General features: G+C 49.8%; 1 protein-coding gene across 5 annotated transcripts in view; it reads left to right on the top strand.

Moving 5' to 3' along the window:
- The window catches only part of ZC3H7B (zinc finger CCCH-type containing 7B), a 47,423-nt gene extending 32,577 nt beyond the window's left edge, over window positions 1–14,846 (top strand). For all 5 annotated transcript variants that reach the window (XM_086752223.1, XM_086752217.1, XM_086752192.1 and 2 more), the window contains 6 exons: window positions 4,407–4,540; window positions 5,778–5,883; window positions 7,298–7,406; window positions 9,150–9,283; window positions 10,058–10,221; window positions 10,969–14,846. In XM_086752223.1, the coding sequence (XP_086608349.1) occupies window positions 4,407–4,540; window positions 5,778–5,883; window positions 7,298–7,406; window positions 9,150–9,283; window positions 10,058–10,221; window positions 10,969–11,161 (840 nt within the window). In that variant the 3' untranslated portion in view covers window positions 11,162–14,846. The remainder of the gene's footprint in view (window positions 1–4,406; window positions 4,541–5,777; window positions 5,884–7,297; window positions 7,407–9,149; window positions 9,284–10,057; window positions 10,222–10,968) is intronic.
- Window positions 14,847–22,308: the final 7,462 nt, after the last annotated feature.

Here is a 22,308-nt window from a genome sequence, read left to right as displayed (position 1 = left end):
CACGTGGTGTGTAGCAGCTTTTTTTTGGCTAGGTTACAGGCCAGCAGAAGTGTTCTGAAGGCTACAGAGCACCAATGCTGGGGAAAAGCAGGTCTGATGGGCATGGGTTAGCCCAACAGGAAGGATGCAGGTGACTGTACTGATGCTTGCAGTGGGGTCTGTGTCCACCTATGGACTGGTTATGCTGCTTGAGATGGAGTCATCTTTGAGGAGATGCTCAGCAACATACCTGTGCAGCCTGTTCTTCTGTTGTAGTCTGAAATGGTTGGGGGAGAGGAATGAAAAGCAGCAGTCCAAGGTAACCAAGGCCCCTAGTTCCCAAAGACATCTAACTTGCTTAAGGAATATGTTCTAGTCTCTTAGGAGGCTGAGAGGACAAGTTTCTACAGCCTGTATTATATGAGAAGTGAGCCTGGATGATCTGAATGGTCCCTGCAGACAGAGCTGGCTATGTTCTCTTTCCACCTGATGTGGGGACAGAGGCAGCTGCCTGCATCTCCACAGTGGAGGAGACTAAGTGTGAATTTGCAGCAGTTTGTGGAGTAGTTGGATTTATATCAGCAATCCCTGCCCCATGGAGAGTGAAGTCTAGTGTCTGGTTCTGTCCTCCCTGCTGTGGATCTGCCTGCATTTTCCAGAAAGCTCTGTCTTGCCATTCTCTGTGCATAATCTGGGGACAATAAAAGATAAATGGAGAGCTCTTCTCCTGTAAGCCTTGCAGCTTCAAATTCACCTTTGTCTGGAGGTGCTGCTGTTGGAAGCACAAGCTGTTCAGTGAGGATGGTCGTACCATGTCCTCTGAAGCACCTGGGATCTGGATGCTGAGCCAGGGTTTTGTTTCTGGCTGTTGGGGCTTGCAGGGGGCAGAGGATCAGAAAGAGAAATGCCAGCGCCTGCTACATCAGCTGTCAAGGGGTGGGCAGAGAGCTACAGTTTCTTGGCCCTGTGGGCAGTGTTAGGGCTGATGGCCAATGGTTAAGTCTGGTTGTGCCCCAAAAATGCCTGTCAGAGCGCTGAACTGCACCCTCCACCCTTCCAGGGCATTGGTCTGCGCGGAGGCGAAGCAGCAGCCTTGTTGGTATGGTCAGAAAGTGCCTTGCAGCTGCACCATCAGTTGTCTGTAGGGATTGGTAGCCTGGCACTGGCACTGTGCAGGGAAACAGAGTCAAGTCGGTCAGACGCGTCTGTTTGCAGTAGCAAACTGTGGCTGTGGCATCTGCACGTACTCAGTCAGAGGGCTGTGCTCCGGGATGAGACACTGGCTTGCTGCCAAAGACCCCGGGGATGGGACTAACGTATCTTTTGAGAGATGTTTACTTTTGCCGTTATTTTCTCCCATCCAAGCAGGCTAATGTGATTCAGAGTTTTCTCAGCGTCCTTCCAGCTTTCGAAGTTGGCTGCCTGGCAAAGACAACTTCCCAGGAGTGCTGTAAAAGCAGACCCCTCCTTCCCACCAACCCATGTGATCCACACTCACCCCAGCGCTCTCTGGTCAGCGGAAACAAAGTCGCTCCCGGGGATTTTGCTGCAGTTTTGTCACAGCTGCCAGTTGGATTCAGTTAGTGGCTGGGGCTATCCAGTTGTGGAGAAAAGAGGCAGGCAAGCATACAGGGACCCAGCCGCTGTGATGATGCAGGTCAGGAGACATAGCAAGAAGTGGAAGATGAAGATACACTGCTTGCTAAACACCTGCCAGGCATCTTGCACTTGGCCCCACAAATTTGGCCCCATGGAGGCTGCTGTAGGAGTAAACCCAGTGGCTGCAGATGGAAGAGGCAGTCAGCAGAGACTGTTGTAGGTGACTGAGTGTCCTCAACTCCCATCGTATCCCTGGGAATTGAGAGGTTTTAGCCCTTTGTTTTTCTGTTTTTTGAGGGCTATTCTGTTTTACTTCACTAGCCAGCTGCAGGACTCCCATAAAAACTGGCCTCAGAATTAGCAATTTAAGCATGGAGAGGAAAGGAAAGTCTCTAATAAAGGGTATTTGCACCTAGGTACAGTTCACTTGGTTAGGTGGCTGGGGAACTTGGGCTCTCATATAGTCCCCCACGGCACCTGGCTCCCCCAGAGAGCATTTTGGTATCGCCGAGAGGGGTTCCTGAAGCTGGGAGACATGAGTGGCCGTGCTGGGGCTGTTGCTTTCTGCAAAGCCTGAAGTGGAGAGCTGTCGTGCCAAAGACTTTTATTTATTTGGTTGCCATGGTGCATAGCTAACACTATATTGTCTGGCTTCATAGCAAAGGGTGGTGCCACAGCCCGAGGCACTTTTGCCTGGCTTCGTCCTCTAGAGTCTCATGTGATCCTAATTTCCACGCTGTTGGTTATCAGCAGCCTGCCAGGTATGTGTCTTGCCTTTACAAATACAGTCATGTAGCAGCAATAGCAGCAGCTTTGATTTTTCGCTTGGCTCCTAATCCCCTGGGAGCGTACATGCCCACTGGATTGACCAACAGTTTGCATGACTCCGATGAAGGAATGTATGGGGCTTCTTTCGGTTACAAATTTCTGTAATCACCACCATTACCTGAGAAACATTTTTTTTTTGTCACTGATCTGTTGTGCCTTCTGAAGCCACTCAATTTTTGTTTTTGCTGAGTCAGTAGATTTCAGCCAGGCTTCCTGGCTGTGCTGAGAGGTCTGTCACCTGGAGGATTTATATAGCAGATAGCGTGGGGCTGATAAAAGGGAATATGCCTGCAGTGCCAATTTGGTATCTTAGGCCTAGGTTTGGTGGGTTAGTGGCAAGCTGTAGCGTAATTTGCTTTGGAGACCAAGTGGAGATTAAAACAACTGCTGAAAGGCCACACAGCTGAGGGGGAGGCACGTTACTACCTTCTGTGATATTGCAGGTCTCAACCCTGCTCATCCCACAGCTGGCCGCTTTGATGTGTTCTCGGTGGTCACCAGCACTGGTGAAAGCTGACAGATGAACGAGTCACGTGCAAGATGCCACCAGAAAGGCCATTGTGCAGGCGAGTAAGGCCATAATTGCCACTGCTTTTCAAGAGAGGCGATTGTTCTCTGGAAGGGTCCTTTTGCTGGGACATCCAGAGCAGTGATCGCCTCTTGTAGTCAGCACAGGCAAAGGTCAGCTCTCTGGTCAGCTTTTCTCAGTGATAGAGGACCCTTTGTATGTCAGCTCTGCTTCTCCAGAAGACTGGGTCTGGAGGATGCGGAGCGGTAGTCGATAGCTCGTGTGGCATTTCCTAGGAGACCCTTGATTCTGCACCACCTGCGCTTGCTGTTTTCCGTTTGCCAAGGGATGCATATAGGATCCACGCTGCCTCTAATCATTTGCTGGCAGAAGCCTGCTTCTCGGGAACGTGGTTTGCCTGTCTGCTCATTACTAGATGCTCAGGGTTAGAAGTCAAGGTATGGCAGCTGGGATGGGCTGCTTATGTGGTTAGCAGTCAGAGAGCTGTTTTACTGGTACATGACCTTTGTGCTTCACGGACGGCTCGATGACCGGGGTGTTCTCGTGTACCCTCACACACTCCTGTGCCCAGGGCCACTGGCATCCAGTTGGGTTTGCTCTTTGGTTTGGAAATGAACTGGAGACACCAGCCTTGTGTCTTCCAGTGGTGACAGAGAATGTGAATGGCTTTTCAGAGATTTCCTCAGAAAACACAAGGCAGCAGTGATAAGGGACTGGCTTCTTTTTTTTTTCTCCACACTCTGTTAGCCATAATCCCAAAACAGCCTTCTTATGGCAATAGGTAGAAAGCCAGTGAAGTGAAGTGGCTGAGAAGATATGAAATATGTGCATTGATGGTTGTACCCCTGTCAAGAGATTGTGATTAACTGTCTGTGAAACCCAGTGCAAAACTGAGAGATGGAAGCCTGCCCAGAAATAACTTTGAAGGGTATTCACAAGAGGACCCAGCTCTTACTTCAGCGTGTCAAATGCTAGACGTGACATGAGCCTCTTGGTCCAAAAGCAGGAGTGGTGGGTCCTCTGCTGTGCATGGCCTTGCTTCCTTCTGAGGGGACTCTCTCAACTGTGCAACTGAGCTCTCTCCATGGGTATGAAGGGGGACATGGATGGCCCTCCCTGCAGGAAAGTGGCGATTAAGTGTTGGAGCAGGTCTCGCAGAGCTTGTCTGTACACGGAGATATGCTGCAGGGGTTTCACAGCCAGGCCTGGTCAGTGCTTGAAGCTGCCAGGCTGGCTGTGCTTTTGGCCAGACGTCAAGGCCCAGGAAATCATGCTGAAGCAAGAGGTGGTTTTGCTCCTGTCTGGTGTCTCAACAGGCCAGCAGCTAACACTGGCAAAGGAGAGCTGGGCTGTCTCTGATTTAATCTCTTGTTGCTGGCATGCAGGCATGCAGGGAGCTGCCAGAGTCTCCGCGGCAGTTTGGGGGATGTATTTTGGCTGTGTTTGCCTGAGGTTGTGTTCTCTTCCCCAGGCTTCTCCCCGGGCTCCCACATCAAGCACCTTTGACCTCCAGATGAAATTTGTGTGTGGCCAGTGCTGGAGGAATGGACAGCTGGTGGAGCCAGATAAAGACCTCAAGTACTGTAGTGCCAAAGCCCGCCACTGGTGAGCAATGCAACCTTCTCTTTCCCCTACCCCTCTTCAAGGGCAGGAATTTTCTCCTCTTACCTTCCCCAAAGCTTCGTTTGGCTTCTTTGGAAGAGGCTGTAAGGTTTCCTAGCAGCCTCTTGCTGCTCAGGGTGTTTGTCGCTATAGCAAGCCCTGCACATAGCTGTTTTCCAGTTTCCAGCTCTCTATTGTATTTGCTGCCAACATTGTGCTGTTACTCCTGGTGTGTGCAATCCAGCTCCCACAATTCCCTTTTTTCCCGGTTCCTAACTAAGATAGTTCTCCTCTGCACTTGTTTATAGTCCTAGCTGTTTGCGGATGTCTCTCAGATCACTGTTAGCAATGATTTGAGGTATTCTGCTTCCTTTTAAATGAGCTTCCTTGGCTCTTTCATTGCTTTGGTTGCTCTTCTCTGACACATCTTGTCTGTTTGCACCTCCTGGTTCTTTGGGGCCCGTGAGGATGTTTGGGGTGATAGAAGAGGAATAGCAGCTGGGAAGGCACCACTGGGTTGCGGAAACTGTGGCACCTCTCAACCCAGGCAGCCTGGCAGGATAGGGTGGAGGGGTTTATAGGACTTCACTTCCCATAACACAAGTCACAAAGGCAAAGCCCAGCATCCTATTGCAAATTTTTGATGAAAAAGAGAGAGAAGCATCAGTTACTGGAGGAAGTGAGAAGGTGAGGATCACTTCCTGGAACAGGGAAGATAACACCTCGTTGTGCAGCTGCTGAATAGAGCTGGGGGGTTTACCCAGGGTATCTCCTGGTGATTGCTTGCTGGTGCTGCAGGAGAATTAATACTTCCAGGCACCTGTTCATAGGGCAGTGCTTGTAGTGACTTGCATTTCTGCTGCACCATTCAAGCAGAAAATATTCCCAAATGTTTTTCATGGATCTGATGATTGCACAAGATCTGCCTGTGTCGAAGGGTGGAATGCAGCTGTTTAGTAATCCATGGTGATGCCATATGAGATTTGGGGGAGACTTTTGTGGCTTTATGAGAAGAGATACCCCAGGAAATATGTGATAAGTGCAGGGAGAAATCCTCCCACAACACCCTTCTTGTGGCTTCTCTGCCACAGATGTGCATGTCTAGGAGCAGCCAGATATTGTCAGGGACCAGCTGGATTGGAGGATCTGGTCATCTCTCAGTATTTAAGAGTCTCTGAGGAAAACAAAACCTTGTTCTGCTCTTTCTTTTGCCTCTCTTCATTTATTCTCTCTTCTTCAGTTGGACAAAGGAACGTCGTGTCCTGCTGGTGATGTCTAAAGCAAAGAAGAAGTGGGTGTCTGTCCGACCACTGCCTTCCATCCGCAACTTCCCACAGCAATATGATGTAAGCCCCATGCCTGGCATGGCCAGGTGCCCCTTCCCCTTCCCTCCCAGCATGCTGTACTGCTTTGAGGGCTGCGTAGACCTGGCAGAGAAGTAGGCACGTGTTGGCTGAGATGGGAGGCAAGGACAGACTGACAGCAGCAAGATCTCAAACACATCCAGCAAAAGGGTGGAGCAGAAAAAGGAGCAGCACCCGTTTAAACCACTCCACACACAAGTGCAAGTTTCTGATGTTGCTGTTAATGCAGTCACCAGCTCAAGAAGTGGCTGGCCCACGGTTTGGAAATGAGATTTAAATCTCCCCTTAGGTCAGGGTTTCTCAATGTGGGTGAGAAGTGAGATGGGACACTTGGGAGAAATCTATCCCTGCCTTTGCTATGGCTGTGCTGCTGTAGATTGTGAAACTTGCTCACTATGTGTTTTGAAAGCAAAACTAAGAACTCGGCTAAAAAGCCACATGCTGTGAGGAAAACTACAGGTATCCAGCCTCTAACCCCAGCCCCGACTATGGCGATTGATAGTTTCTCTTTCCCTCCTTTCCTTTCTCCCTGGAAGGAGAAAGTTCCTCTCCCTCCTACCCTGTGGGACCTGCTGCCCCTTAGTCCGTGGGCAGGCGCAAGGCCACGCGTGAGGCCTTGAGCACTCTCCAGTTGCCGACCAGTTGCTAGAAGCTGCAGTAGGGAGCTAGAGTTATTTACAGCTGCTGCAGTAGGAGATGAGGCCGGCAGGTGAGTCGCAGATCGTGCAGCAAAGGCAAGTTGCCATACGAGCGTGTGCGTTGCCTGAGCTCCCACCCAGCCCCAGCCAGAGAGGAACAGCATTGTCTTTTCCCTCCAGTTTGTGTGGGACAGCTGGTCTCTGCACTGCTCTCCTCCTCTGGTGGCAGGACAGGGGAAGAAGGGATGATCAGTAAACAGTGATGCTTGGAAAGCTTCTCATTTTCTCTGACAATGATGCTGTTGGTAGCTGTGAGGCAAAGTTGTGTGCATGCTAGTGTGGTCTGAGCAACTTGTAAGGCCACTCTTCACCTGCTTGGAGGTGGCTGGAGAATGAGTCACCTTTGGGGACCAGCAACGTGACCAGCAGGAGACACAGTTGGGTCGATCCAGGTTGCTCCCTGTTGTCTCCCCCAGGGCCAGCGCTAAGTGTACCTGCACCTAGTCGCCTATGGAAATGGGAACAAGAGAGAGGCCAGGTGTTAAACTGAGCTGCCTGCATGTTTACAGGGAAGTCTTTACCTTTCATGTCATCAGGAGCTTGAGGAAAAGAAGCATCAGTTAATGACATATGAAGTGTCCTGTTTGCAGCCTCTCCTGTGTGCAATTTAATATCCTGGCTTGTTTTTTGAACCCATTTTCTCCTCCAGCAAGGGGTGTTTGTGCAGATGCTAAATTTTGGTCTCTGTCTTTTAACAGTTGTGTATCCATGCACAAAATGGCAGGAAATGCCAGTATGTGGGCAACTGCTCCTTCGCCCACAGCCCTGAGGAGAGAGACATGTGGACCTTCATGAAGGAAAATAAAAGTGAGTGGGGGAAAAAGTGTTTGGGGAGAGAGAAGAGGATATTTGGGCAGTGGATGGAGGGTCTGTTAAGACATACTCTTGACAAGAGAGAGGGAGCTGGACAGAGCTGGTACTATGAGCTTAGGTGGGATTATGGGGCAGGTCTGTGTATGGTAATTTGGAGCTGCCCTTTTCTTAAACCTGCATGTGTATCTTGAGTCCCTTGCTCTGGGACTAGTACACATTGGTCCCATGTCTTGCATTGCTCCATTGCTGCCCTTCCTTTCTGCAGCTCTTTGAATCCACCCTGTGCTGTCCCTGCAGTTGCCTGTACTGTCCCAGGCCTGTCTCCATATGGAGCTCTGCCAAAGCACCAGTCCTGACCTGCAGCTGCTCCTGTATCATTCTTGTCTCCTATCTACCTTGGATTTTTTGCCCATTTCTGCTCATATCCCTTGCTCGTGGGCTGTGGCACTCCCTGCTCATGGCATTGTATCCAAAGGGGAGGATTTGAGATCGTGAATGAGAACATCGTTGGGTGGTGCCTTTGTGGAGGAGCTTGTCTGGAACGAATCATGCAGGCTCCCAACTTACGTTTTGGGGGATAGCATGGGATAGCCCATGTCCTTGATGGCCAGCTATCTAGCAGCAGTCCTTGTTTATTCAGACCAACAGCAAGCTGGGAAAAAAAAAGACTCTCTTTGCAAGGCCCATTTGTCCAGGTGCTAACTTAGCTCTGTTGGGAGATGACAGAAAGCTTGAAGGGTTTCAGGCCTGCCCTGAGTTTGTTCGGCCTTTATGCTTGAATGGAGGGTCTCTCTCTGTGCTGGGACAAGCACTGTTAATTGTTACAGTTCAAGTCATTTTGTTGATGAGGCCTTTAAAGCACATCAGACCAGTCTGGATGTGTTTGCTCAAGCAGGAGGTGAATCCTCAAACAGCAACGTTGTTTCAGTTTGGGAGAATTTGCATTCATTATCCCCAATTGCCTTGAGTTCCTCAATTGCTCATTTAGCGAGGAGTAAATCACTAAAGCATTGCACTTACAGCATCACGTTGGTGTCTGCAAACATTTATGTTTCCATAGCTTCTCTCAGGAGCTGATCTTGGATAGGCAGATGTGCAGTCAAAGCTTACAGCCAAAATTTTCCTTTGCACTAGTATCCTGAGTGGGTTTTAAACCAAAAGCAGCAAGAGACACCGACTGCACATCATCTGGGCAGGTTTTGAACTTGGGACAAGCTATCATTAGGTCTTCCTCCCCTCCCCACTGCTTCCTGTGGCCAGCTTGCTTAAGGGCTTTCCTCCCTCTTGAGTGCTGAGAATGAAGCTTAGGCTTAGAGGGAAGGGACAGATCTGAATCCAGCCCCTGCCGTAGCTTCCTGCCTGGAGTGAGATGTCTGCTGAGGTCAAGCAGAATCAGGCCTGATGGAGAGTCACCTTGTGGGGTGAGGTCCATGGAGATCTTGGGGCACTTTCCCTCCTTCCTGAATACTTTGTGTAGCTGCTGTCATGGTTGCCCCTCGACTCAGAGAAGATACCCCGCCTCCCCCATGCCAGGTGCTGTGGTGTGAATTTGGTTCCTCTCCCCAGGGCTCTCATCTGAGGAGGTGATGTCGGGCCTCCCAAGCACAGGCCTGCAGTCTGACAGCAACTGCTGCTGCACTGGGGAGGAGAGGGCTGCCCCAGCGTTCGTCCTTTTCTTGTAGTTTGCACACGATGCGGGAGGTTGTCTGAGTGACTTCACGGGTTGCCTTTGTGCAGTCCTAGATATGCAGCAGACCTATGACATGTGGCTAAAGAAACACAATCCTGGGAAGCCTGGAGAGGGGACACCACTCACCTCACGAGAAGGGGAGAAGCAGATCCAGATGCCCACCGACTATGCTGACATCATGGTAATCACCTGATCTCTTGTCCTTCATCCCTCCTCTTCCTCAGTGCTGATAGCCTGCCCTCTCCTGCTCTCCAGATGTGAGCTAGCAGGGACTGCATTGCCCTTGTGGGAAAGAGCCTGTGGTAACGTAGGTCAAATGGACAGCTCAGAGCAGCATGGCAAGGGCAGCACTGATGAGGTGGGAAGAGATTGACCCGGGGTCAGCAAGGTTCTGCAATGGCTTTTTTGTTAATTCTCGAGTCAGTAGGAGTCTACCTGAGGTTCCCTTCTGTGTGGGCTCAGCCTCTGCCCAGGGTTCCCTGCATGCTTGTGGGAAAGCTGGCAAAGCTGTTGCTGGCCTGTTCAAAAAGAGGGAGAAGCCTGGAGAAGAGCGTAGAGGCCTGGGGATGCTAGAGGCAGATGTGGCTCCTTAGTCCAGGGGTGGTGGTTGGTGTAAGGGTTTGTGCTCCTGAAGAGTCTTGCATTGCCTGTGCACCTGGGGGCCTTGCAGTCACACCCCACCTGAGCCGTCAGAAGGGGCAGAGGGCTCTGTCAGTGAACTGAGCTGTCCTGTTCTCTGAATCTGCCTGAGGTGTAGGTAGACCTCAACGAAGCATCTCCTCCGCTCCCCCTTAGTGGCAGCATGATGCCTTGAAGATGACATGGCAGGGAAGTGTGGGAGCAGAGCTTCCAGGATGCTCTGGAAGGAGAGCAGCAGAGGCAGTGCCAGCACGGGGAAGGCCGATGGGTGTGACTAAGGCTCTGACTGGCCCTTTGCCCTGTGTGCACTGCTTAGATGGGCTACCACTGCTGGCTCTGCGGCAAGAACAGCAACAGCAAGAAGCAATGGCAGCAGCACATCCAGTCGGAGAAGCACAAGGAGAAGGTCTTCACTTCGGACAGTGACTCCAGCTGCTGGAGCTACCGCTTCCCCATGGGCGAATTCCGGCTCTGCGAAAGGTACTGTTTTCTCGTCTACTCCCTGTGCTGCTACTGCCGGCCCAGGGGCTCTATCGTCTCTCCTCCTCCTCTTTCTTCACCACCTCCTCTCACAGAGTCCCCACAGACTTCTGCTTGGAGGAGGAATGGGACGAGCTGACAGGTTTGGATGATGGTGAGGCTGCTGTTGGATCCCAGAGTTGCTCAGCCACACTGAGTGGTAACAATACATTCCTGAGCACGTGTCTTTAGAAAAGGAGAGCGAGCTTCATGTCTGCACCTGTGCCCTCTGTAGCCAGGATACTCTCATTGCTCAGGTTGCTGAGCAGTCTGCTTGGCCCGATGCTTGGGGGAATCCCAGGTGCTTTATTAAATGGTGTGAATGTCTCACACCCTCTGAATCAGTGCCTTGAGGTGTCTTCAGAAGGCTTGTGATGGTTAGAAATGCTGTTTTGGTTAGAGAGAAGCCTGTTACTTGGCACTTCCTCTCCTCTGTGGTGGTTTCTGCTCATCTCTGCTGGTCCAGTTCCAGCTCATATTGTTTTGTTCTGTTGACTAAATCCCCTCATAGACATTGCTCTGGTTGCTTTTCTGTTTCTGCGCCCAGCCTCTGTGTTGCCTTCCCCAGCTGCACGCGAGTTTGTAGGAGAATCACCTCACCCTTAAAAAGCAGAATTGGCAGCATGTTTCGTTGGGTCCTGATTGAGTATCACAGATCAAAACACCGTACTGTGGGTGCCCTCCTGATTGTGCTCCTTGTGCCGGCAGGTTCCAGAAGAGCAAGACCTGCCCCGAAGGAGAAGAGTGTCGCTATGCCCATGGTCAGGACGAGCTGACGGAGTGGTTAGACCGGAGGGAGGTGCTGAAACAGAAACTGGCCAAAGCCCGCAAGGACATGCTGCTCTGCCCCAGGGATGACGACTTCGGAAAATACAACTTCCTATTGCGAGATGGCGTATAGTAAGGGTTGCGGGGGTAGCCTGTTGGCTGGAGAAACATGGGGCGGATTTTCTGAAAGTGGCAGTAGCAGGGAGAGCGAGATCTGTGTCTCGCAAAGAGAACTTTTTATTTTCTTTCATTTTAAGATTATGAGACAATGATTTATTAGTGGTGAATGAAATAATTAATTTGATTCTCCTTGGCCAGCGAACGCCATGCTCACTAAGTTTGTGATCCATCTTCTCTCCTTTCCCCCAAATTCTTCTTCTCCATCTTTTTGTTTTTGCAGTCCTTCATTCAAATGAATGAATCCAGTCTGTATTGGGCTGTGAATCAGAGAATTTCCTCTGTCATTCTCCTGCCTTCAATTTGGAGAGTGGCTGCAGAGGTCCAGAGGACAAAGCTGAGAGAAAGGGCCAGACATCTGCTGAGAAGGTGACCGTGAAGTTCATGAGCTCCTTTTCTCAGTGCTGCAGAGCATGCCCCACTTACGCTGCTGCAGCTGGCCTGCTCTTCTGGGAGTTCAGTACTGGAAGAATTAGGAATTGAGGTGCAAAGAAGGAAAACGACTAGATCTGGCTTAAAACATCTGGGCTTAAGCTGCTGTTGTCTGTATTGCCCTGAGACATTAGCTGGTGCTGAGGAGGATAACAGCCATGTGGTGTAAAGAGTGTAGCTAAAAGCAGCAAAGTAGTAAAACTGCTTGCAGCAGCAGGAACTGGATTGTAGGTGACTTCAGACTGTTTCAGCTGACTGTACTCAGAAAACAAATTGGTGACTCCTCATTAGGTGTCTTTTTCAGTGTGCAACATTTATTCAGGGTGGGTAGTTTTGGTTTGTTTTTTGGGCTGGTGTGACTGGTGCAAGTAAGACTGAAGCCATCCAGAAAGTGTAGCAGAGACTGTGACACACCCTGCATCACTGTACTCCATGCAGCAGTATCACTCAGGAGGAAGACTGTAACCAAAAGGAACCTGTGTCTCTGTGTCAGCTTGTGTCCTGAAGAGAGGGAGGGAGGTAATGGGGTTCCCTTCTTGCTCTTTAGTGTGTGTTACTGGTTATTTAGGGCTGCAAAAAATAACAGCTGCTGCCTGTCCCACCTGACGTGCATCACAATGGGGGAACCAGTGATGCTGAGCTCTGGGCCAGGACTTTTGGCTTTTAGAGTGGTAGTGGTGAGAGGCAGTACTGCTCTGTGTGCCAGCCTTGTCTCCTTTCTGGTGGTCTCATGCTGTAAGCAGTAAAAACGTGTGTCCTGTCCTGAGCTTCCCTCTCCTTCTCTCTCTTCTGCAGTCCAGCTGCGCTCTGCAGTTCTGCATGCATGGATGGCACCATCTACTCAAACACAAGCACGTCTCCCTCCCAGCCTTCGTGGGGGATATCTTTTTCATACAGGGTCTCCCAGGACAGCAAGCTCAGAGCCCTTGGGGCTGGCAGTGCTGTATTTGTGGTAAATACAATCTGGCTGTGAGGTCCTCGGTGCTTTTACATTGCTAGGTCCCCATTTTCTCTCCTTGCTCCTGTATCCTCGAGGTTCCCAGCTTCAGGAGAGATGGGATGGGAAATACAGGAGATGTGGAAATGCACAGATGCTGTGGGGGCAGCTGGGCACTTTTCTAAACCAGCCTCCAGGTAGGTGTATCAGCTCCACTGAGATAGTTAAGGCCAGGAGCAGAATACGCTGGTCCTGGGTCTTTCCAGAGATACGGTGTGCTCTCAGTAAGCTGAATGTGCCTCTGAGCTTGTTTTTCGCTCCTTTAAAATGTGGATGGTGGTCACTGGTTTGGTATGAGCTTCCCTTCCTAGCTGTACAGCACCTTGAGATCTGGCCTCCGAGGGCCAGGGTAGCATCTGATGATACACAGGTGGCTTACTGGGAGAAGAGGGCATGGAAGTGGTTTTTTCCATCTCTGCCTGTGTATGGGGAGGAGGACGAGATGAGGAAGAATCCATAGTGCTGTGGGGAAAGAGAGTGACCAACGCAATATCAGACATGGCAGTTTTTGAGTGGTCAGGTGCTGTATTTTATCCTCTGCCCTTTGCTGTAGCTGTCCAGATCGTACCTTCTGGTGCTCCTTGTGCTCAACTGGTCAACTTCATAAACAGAGAGAGACAGGGGAGGGGGCAGGCATCAGCTCCTGGCTTCTCTTCTTCTGCTCTTTTTGGGCAGAGGCTCCAAGGAAGCAAATCTGGATCAAAGAACATTGGAAAGTGGGGGTTTTTTTTATTTTTAAAACAAACCTGCATCTCTAGTGTGACTAGCGTTCGCTGCGCCGTGATTTCTCATACGATAACTTGTTCAGGTTACAGAGTGGGTCGCTGTCCCCTCTCCCCATCTCTGCAGTGAAAGCCCAGCTGCTCGGTGGGGCTTCGGAGGTTCGGATTTGGGCTGAGGCGGGGAGAGGGCAAGCGTGTGTGAGGTGAGGGAGGCCCACAGTTGCGGGGGTTGCGTCAAGTATCTCTTTTAGTTTTCTCTGATATGATAACCTGGTCTGTGGTGTTGCAGTACTTTGTCACCAGACTTGTTTTAGTGTGTATATATGTGACCCCTCCCATGAAGCATATATACACAGGTATTAAATATATTGCTCTATATAATATTATATGTGTGTGGTATCGAAGGAATCTTTTAAATGATGGTAAAGGAAAAGGACTCAGGCCAGGAAACGCAGCATCTCCAGTTTAAATATGAAGACTTTTATTTGGGTTAGGGAAAGGGCAATAACAAAGAGGGGAGGGTTTTATATAGATAGGTATAACTTTTGAGATGGGACAGGTTTCCCTGTTCACATTTTTGAAACCCCCTAGGATGTCCTTACAGTCCCATCTCAGTGAAAGAGTATTAAACCGCTAACTAGCGAGTAAAGTTTTAATGATAAGGCTTTGCTTATTTTATTTAAAGGGACATTATGAAAGGCAGGAAGCTTCACACTCGACTTCCTGGGCTTGCTTTATCAAGCCAGGAGGGTTTTCTTCAGCGTGTTATGTACTTTCAGCAAAACTGCTCAGCGCTCACAGCTCTACAACAGATAACCCACCAGTTGCAGGGCCGCTTTAGTGGTGCGTTCACGAGACCCTGTGATAACTCTGTCTTTTCTTCATTCATGTGAGAGAAAAAGAAAACTTTGCAGCGCAGAACCAGATCTGAGGGTTATTAACAAAAGAAGTGATGTTTTAATTTCATAACGTTAGAAGAAAATCTCATATCCTGTAAAATAACCACAGACATACGTACACACTCACACAGAGCAGAGAATTTGATCCAGATCAACTCGTTGAATGCTGAAGGATTTAGTGAAAATATTTTCCCAAATCCTAAGCGATGCTGGTGTTGGAGTTAACCTGACCTTTACAGGGGGAAGTAAAAAAACAAAAAATACCCTGCTTAGCTTGTATGAAACCGTATGTCAAACATGGATGGGTTTTAGCAAGTGAAAGGAAAAGATAGCAAGGGGATGCTGCAGTTCTGAGCTGGGTAGTAATGATTTCGAGTCCTTTAATATGTCTTCGTATTAATATAATTTAAGAATACCACGCTTTACTATTAAAAAAGAACTTAGTATCTTTCATAAGGTCTAGTATCAGGATAATAATGTAGATGTTTTAACAACATTTTTGGTTTTGTTCTTAAATAAAACAAACAAACAAACAAACTTGCTTCTTTTAGCCTTTGTAATAGAAAATAAAAGTGTGCACTTTAAACCCTCTCCTCATCCAGCGTGTGTTTGCATTTTTCAAATGGCCCGCAAAGGCTTTTTGTCTTGGTTTCAGGTTTCCCTGCCGTAAGGAGGGAAGCAAAGGGAGCACTTTAAGCATTGGCTCAGTTTCACTTTCTGCCAGCTTTAAGCACAATGTACTGCTCTTCTTGCTGAGTGGAAAATTGCCTGTGTATTAACAGATTCTGCTGTTCTTCATCAGATGCACAGTTCTTGGGAACTTCAGGTGTATTTAAGGTTTTTACTTTTTGTTTCTTTGGCCCAAGCACCAAGAATCTGCGTGTTCTGCATTAACACACAGTTTCAGGTGTCTGGGTAACCTGTGTTTTGAAATCTCCAATAATCAGGTCTTGTCATCACTTTCATCTAGAGGTGTATCTGCTGTGCAGACTGCTCTGTTCAACTGGGCCAGCCAGTTTTTTCGCCTGCCAGCATGCACCCTGCCAGGGAAAATGCCCGTAGCCCTACCCGTCGAGTCACACGCAGCTTGAGCCATGAGAAGTGTCTGTGCAGATTCCCCCTGACAAGGATGCTGTGTGGTGAAGGTTGCAGGTAGAGGAAAAGGTTGGTGTGAAAACATTTATTAATAAAACTGTTTATTTTTCATATCCATCGTGATGCAGATTAATCTGGGATTCTTGATGAAGCCAAAACTGGAGAAGCGTTAAAGACAAGGGAGTCCCATGGAGACACCCTGCGACTGCTGTATAAACTGCTAGAGTAACCAGAAGGTCATACCCAGTGAGACCGGAGGAGAGGAGACTTGTTACACGTCTCCCTGATGTGCCTGGATACAAACATGAGGACTCACGTCCTTCTGCTCATAGGAGAGGCCTGATTGCAAGCTTGTAGTGCAGAGGGAATGAGGAGCCTAGTGCTCTTTTAAGGTGCATCTGTTGAGCACGTACAACATGAGAGGCATTCGTTTCACCCTCCAAAGATTCCTGAGGCCATGCTGGCAAGAGTGAGGGTAGCTTTTCCAGTACAATGGAGACCAAAACTGTCCAATTGCGAGGCAGACAAAGCATGAGCAGAAAAACAACAGTACTAACTCTGTAGTGTTTTCCTTGCAGGTCGGGGCCTCAGCTGTAAACCCCTCACAGTGTTTCTTCCTTGAAGAAAATTAACTTGTATTTTGAAGAGGCAGGGAAAGCAGTGGTGACTTCGGTATTCATGTCCTCCTAGGAACCTCAGAAGAGATGAAGGCAAGGAGGAGAGCCCCAGGTCAGCCAGGAAGGATCCAGGTCCAATGGAGGATTGAAGGCGTTAGGGGATGAGACCCCTGAGAGTTGGGAGGAAGGCTTCGTACTGAAGACCTTTAACGCCGTCACACAGCAGCCTGGCAGGGAGTTTCCCTTGCAAAGCGTGCAAGCTGCAGATGGGATTCCTAAGCAGTTCTGTGCCTGAGTCTGTCTGCCCACACTACAGGGAAACGTTTCTGGGCAGCGACAGCAGGTAATGCAAATACTGTCATCACTCTTAAAGTGTTCGCTGCAGCCGTTGCACCCAAGAACAGGGCCATGTTGCGTCATGTCCTGTGCGCGCAGAGCAGCTGAAAGTTCCTGCCCCGCAGGAGCTGTAACCTGGGGAGGTGTGCTGGTCACTGCCGGGGGTTTTCTCCACTTGCAGGGGGAAACATTGGGCAGAAAGTGATGTGCTAAATAAATGGTAAAAGAGGGCTGGATGGGAGTGACTGGTGGGAGGGAAGTGGAGGAGGAAAGGCTGCAGGAGCACCGGCTGGAGCAGCCAGCCAGTTGGGGTGGGGCAGAGGAAGGTGCTGAACAGACTTGGCTGGGTGCCTGTGGGGTGGCTCTGGGCAGAGGTCCTGTGGGCAGCTAGATCCTGGGGCTTCCTGAAAAGCCATGGGCACAGCTCAGGAGCTCTGCGCCATGTCTCATCCAGCCTTATTGCTTTCTCCCCAGGACGAGAGGGGATGGGAGAGGGCTCATTCATTCCCAATAATCTCTCCCCTTCCCGGATGGATTCTCACCTCCCACTTCTCTGCAGTTCCCCCTCCAGGCAGGAGCAGCAGGTCCCAGTGCTGCCAGGGCGGGGGTGATGTTTCCTGAGCAGATCCAGGGGCATCAAGGACAAGAGTGGGGATCGGATGAGATCAGCTCCAGCTGACTCCTTCCCCACTGCAACAGTCCTGGCCCTGGCAGCTCCTGAGACTGCCCCTTCCATGGGTGGTCCCCTCTGCAGTTTAGGTTATGGATGGCAGCGCCCCAGAAAACTCCTACTTTTTCCTGAAAGCCTTGGGAGGCACAGACACAGCAAGAGAGCCTTAGGAAACAGGGTTATTGGTTACCATCTGGATTAATCCTCCCAAAAATGACATTTACCCAGGGCTGGGATGAAAATCTCTAAGCCCAGATGCCAGAGTAGATTTGGTTTGCTAGGAACCAAAAAAATACTCAGCGCTGGAGGTGCTCTTTGTTGTATTTCCCTTGTTCTCTGTGGATTTCCTCTGTCTGCCTTAGTTGTGGGCTTTCAGTAGCGCTGGGGCCCTCCAGGCAGATGGCTGGGAAGGATGAAGAGCTGCATAGTTTCTCTAATGGAATACCAAGGCATGCTCTCCCATCTATATCCCAGCAAATCTGAGGCACAGAGGGAAAGTCCTGCTCCCATGGGAGTGAGATGGCCTCAGTGCTCCTCAGCCAAACAGCTTGAGGATAACTGCAACACGGCTGGACATTGTCCTTGGGAGCTGCGGTGGGGATTCAATACAGCAGCAGTGTTTCAAGAGAAGGTCTCATCAGGCTGGATCTTCTGTTGGAGACCATTCATAGCTTGGCTTTTGGGGATCAGCGGCAGCCAAACTGCACAGGCTTCTCGGAGGATTGGTTGTTTTCTTTCAGCCCTCATGTCCCTTGCCCAGGCTTAGCTGATTCCTGTATCCAAGGGACAGCTGAGGTCCTTACAGCCAGCCTCCTCATTCTGAGAAGGAAGCAGCCGGAGGAGCATGTATCTTCCTTGCTGTCCCACCCAAGAGTCTCCCACAGGCCCTGGCAGAGGCCCAGCAATCACTGTCCTTGGATTTCCCCATCCTGCTTTAAACGCCTTGGTTTATTGCTGCTCTTGGCACCTCCTGGGCTCTGCCTCCTGCCAAGGCTTGTTCAGAGAGCTCCCAAAGCCGGCTCTGCCCAGGCTTCCACAGCGTTTCTGGAGCAGGGAAATGCATGAAGGCAGCTCTAGGTGTCCTTCCTGCCCAGGGCAGCACAACTTCTGGTGATCCCACGATTTTTTCTCACGTTTTCTCCCTGCCTAGCACCTAGTTTTCTGGGAAATGACACCTCACAGGGGAAGGCCACGTGTGGAGGAGCAGAGCTGAGGTGAGCCCGGCTGTCACGTGAGCACCCTGAGAAGTGGGGGATGTCTTGGTGGGAGGGGTGGGGAAGCAAAGCTCATTAGCTTTTTGGCACTCATTTTGGGGAATTAGTTTTTAGAAATCCTTTCGCCGCAGGCGGTTCCTTCCACTGAGCTGCACTGCTTGCTCTGGAGATCCCGGCGTTGCTCCTCCACATGGGGAGACTGGCACATATGTACACATACGTATGCATGTGTGTGCATGTGATACCCTGCCCAGGGAAGGGCCAGCCCCTTTGGAGTTGGGAAGGGGGCTCAGTGCAAGGCCTTATCAAGCCCGTGTGTCTGTGCCCCACATTGGTACCATCAAAAGTACCTAAAGGGTCACATGCTCACATTTCAGGTGCCAGGCAGAGTCTTTAGCCAACGCAGAGCCCCAGTCCCACTTTTACCACCCTCAGCTGTCCACCCTCCCACGCTGACTTTGTTGTTCCTTCTCCCACCTCCTTTTCTTTTAATCTGCTGTGGACGCAGACACCCCTGGTTTGGACACAGCCTTCCCTGCTGCCACCATTCTGGGTGTCCTTGCAGCTGCGTAGATGTCCGTCACCACTAGCAGCAGCATCTCGATCCCGTAGAAGACAAGGTGCTGGGATGCAGGCCAAGTGTCCTTTCAGAAAGGCCACAGTGAAACTCAGCCCCTTGGCCCCTGCCAAGGTGAACAAAATTCCCTATCAAGCCCAATGCACTATGCGAACAAATAGCTAAATCTGGGAGCTGTCAGTGGAGTGTGCATTTCTCCTGGGAGCTGGTATAAGAACAACAACAAAAAAAAATTACAGATGTCTGCAAAGAGGCGGTGACTGACCTCTGGCAAAGAGTTTTCTTGGATAAAAGAGGAAAGAGGAAACCACTTACCAAGCTGGGTTTGGTGCAAGAACCAAACGCCATGGGTGGGCGTGGAGCCTCCACACAGACCATGAGGAACGGGTCTGATCTATGGCACCTGCAGCAGAACACATCCCTGGGAGAGGTGATAACAGCAATTTCAGAATAATGGCTGTGCTGCTAAGGTGCAGTCTTGGGTGACTGCAAAAAAGAAAGCTGTCTCAAGAATTTGTAAAGCTTCTAGATATTTTTGTAGGCTTTTATCCTTATTTCCAGATACGCGTCAGGGGAGTCACCTACCTTGTCTGTTGCCACAAAGTCCCCTCAGAACTGCTGGCTTCTGCCTGTCCCCTCACTATTGCCTGCCAGGGGCAGCACGTGCTTTGGGGTGTCACTGACAAAGCATGTGCCCCAGATCAAGCAGAACAATTAACAGCAGGTTTTCTCTCTGAGGGGGCATTAATCCAACTCTCTTCTTCCTAGCTTATCTTTCAAATAGAAAAAGATATTTATTTATCCCCTTGCCAAGGTAAGTAGCATGTTCTGGGGAGGGAGGGGTAGATGGATGGATGGATGGGTAGATAATACTGTTATGTAAGCTTTGTGTCCTTAGAAAACCAGACAAAAATGTTTTTTATTTTCTAAGAGGACACACTCCATTAGATTATCAAGCCAAACTTTCATCTCATTGGAGGAAGCTGAGATGACAGCAATTAGTAATAATAACCAATAATGCCTTTCTTTGGCCAAATGTCACTGCTGCTGGTGGGTTCCCCACGAGCTGTGCTTTCAGATACATGTAAGAATCAATTAAGCTCCCTTCTGCAACGGTGGCCTCAGAAATCAGTGTGCAGCTAGGTGCCACCACCAAGTACAATACCCACAGCAACGATCTGCAGGAGTTTCTGACCAAGGAGGCACCCAGGCGTGCCATCATCTCTGAGGGCAGCTGCAAGACACCGGCAGGAGGAGGGGCAGTGGAAAGGCAGCTCCAGAAGGACCATGGATGTGGCCCTGTGAAGAAGTTGAGGGAACGCTCCTGGGGCTGAGGATAAGATGGCAACCTGAAGAGATGCACGAAGAGCCCCGTTGCCCAGCTTCTTGTAATGGACAGGGTTGTATCAGAGGTCCGAATGTTTGAAACGATTCTTCGGGGTCTCAAAGTGCCAGGAAGGTTGTACCTACCAATAACACTTGAGCAGCAGTGCTCTGCAGCTCCTGACGTGCTGTGAGCCTGATGTAGAGAGATCCCTCTAAGGACAGCAGTAGAATTAGGAGTTTTAAAAGAGACATTTACATGCTCTGGTACCTGAGCACTGCAGAGAGGTGAAGAGGTCAGGGTGGGGGTGGGGAAGCAGAGGACAAGCATCTGATTGTGCTTAAAAAAAAAAAAAAGCAACTCTTTGGAATGAAAATCTAAAAGGATGGACCAAACCAAATGTTGAAGGACCCCCACTCCTCCCCTCAGGACAGTGTGCAGCTGTGGCACTGCTGAACACCCCCCTCAGGCAAATACACTGAGGGGCCTGGCCAGCGCTGCCATGTAGCCCTGGCCTCTGCTATTTCAATTGCTGTTCTGAAGTTTGGCCATCTCCATCACATTGGGTGCACTCTTCTGTGTGCCACCCACTTAGGGCCAGTCTAAGTGGACTACGGCTGGTTGAGACTGTGAGAAAATGTGCTGTTAAAGGCTGACTGGGCTTCTGAGTGATGGAGCAGAGCTGCTGAGACCTCCACTAACATGAGATTACAGTAACAATAAATAACAACCTGATCTGGTAACAGTGCAGTCAGCACAAATGATGCAATCTGTGGCCATGCCTGCAGCTTTCCAGAGCCAATGTTTCAACTCCGTTGACTAAAGCAGCCCAAGCGCTCTCTGTTGCGGGGACGCAAAGGCAGACAGATGCTCCCCACTGCTATGACTCTGCTCGATAGCACGGTTTCTGCTTCCCCAGGGCTTGAAGCCAGGGCAGCGTTGATGCATCCTGCTAGTGATGTTACCCAAGCTCTGCTCCTGGGCAGGAGCTCAATTTTCAGGGATTATGAATCAAGAAGGACACACAGTGTTGGCAGGAGACTTTGTGGACATGGCAAACACAAGATGAGATATGTGCTCTCAGATCTCTAGACAGAAACTTATGAATGTCCGTTGCAGACTAATAATTAAAAATACTAAGTGACAATTTCCTCTAAATGAACGTCTTCATTTTCTGACGCCATAAATGTCAGTCAAGTGCTGCAGCAGCTGCTGTGAAGTCCTTGGGTGCCTCCAGACATAAAGTGAGATGTTTGTCCAGCTTTCAAGATAAGTTTGAGCCTCCAAAACCAGGAGGTCTAGCTGCACCTGGCATTGGGCAGCTACCACATTCTCAGTCATTTTACCTTCCCGTCATCTGATGAGAAGCAGTCCTAGGCTGTATGACAGTAGCTATCCCAAAGGTTAGTGATGCCTGGGGGAGGGGCTGAGTGACTCCACTCCCTTTCCCTTGACCAGCCAGAATGGACCAAAAGATTTTAGGAAAGGACATGGACCTCCTGGCTGGCAGGCTGTGCTTCTCTTGCTCCCAGCAGCCAGAATCCTCTGACCTTTGAAAACCTCTGCAGGGTCTGTCTGCTATCTCCAGCTTTGGATGGATGTAGGACAACTTCATAGGCTGGTGTTGGTAGGGGACTATTCTCCCAGAATGGCTTCAACACCGATGGTTATCACTGGCTGTTTTCTTACGTTCCCTCTGGGGAATGACGGGAGCAAACCACAGGGAAAATCCCAAGAGGCTGGAATTTAGTTGTATCATAATGAAGAATTCTACCAAAGCATCTACCATGTGATTTCTGAGCCTGATTAGATTGGGATCTAGGTCATGAAACTTCCCCAGCTAATTTGAAATACCCAACCACCCAGCCTGGCTAGGTAATTCTTTATTTTTGGTTTCTGTTGGGTTAAATCAAATGCATTTCCTTATGGGTCCAAACAGAAACACCACGCTATCAGGACTGAGAAAAGCCTATCAGTTTTTAAGACTCTAAATGCTGAGCCAGTGAAATGCTTCACTTCAGGCACAATAAAAGTTCTAATAACTTCATTCAAGCTGCTTCCATTCTTAGAGCCACGCATGGTTTTGCTGGGCCATCTCTGAGAGCTGGGGCTCACAGATCAGTGTAGAAATACCTGGTCCCTGTCAGCACTGTAAGGCTGAGCCTGCCAAAATGGACAGGAACGAACTGAGAAATAAAGGCACTTCTGTTCTAATGATCA

This window comes from Chlamydotis macqueenii, chromosome 1, assembly GCF_036417535.1.
Source record: "Chlamydotis macqueenii isolate bChlMac1 chromosome 1, bChlMac1.mat, whole genome shotgun sequence".
Classification (NCBI taxonomy): Eukaryota; Metazoa; Chordata; class Aves; order Otidiformes; family Otididae; genus Chlamydotis; species Chlamydotis macqueenii.
Note: the sequence above shows the minus strand (reverse complement) of the source record. Positions and strands in the feature narration are given on the sequence as shown.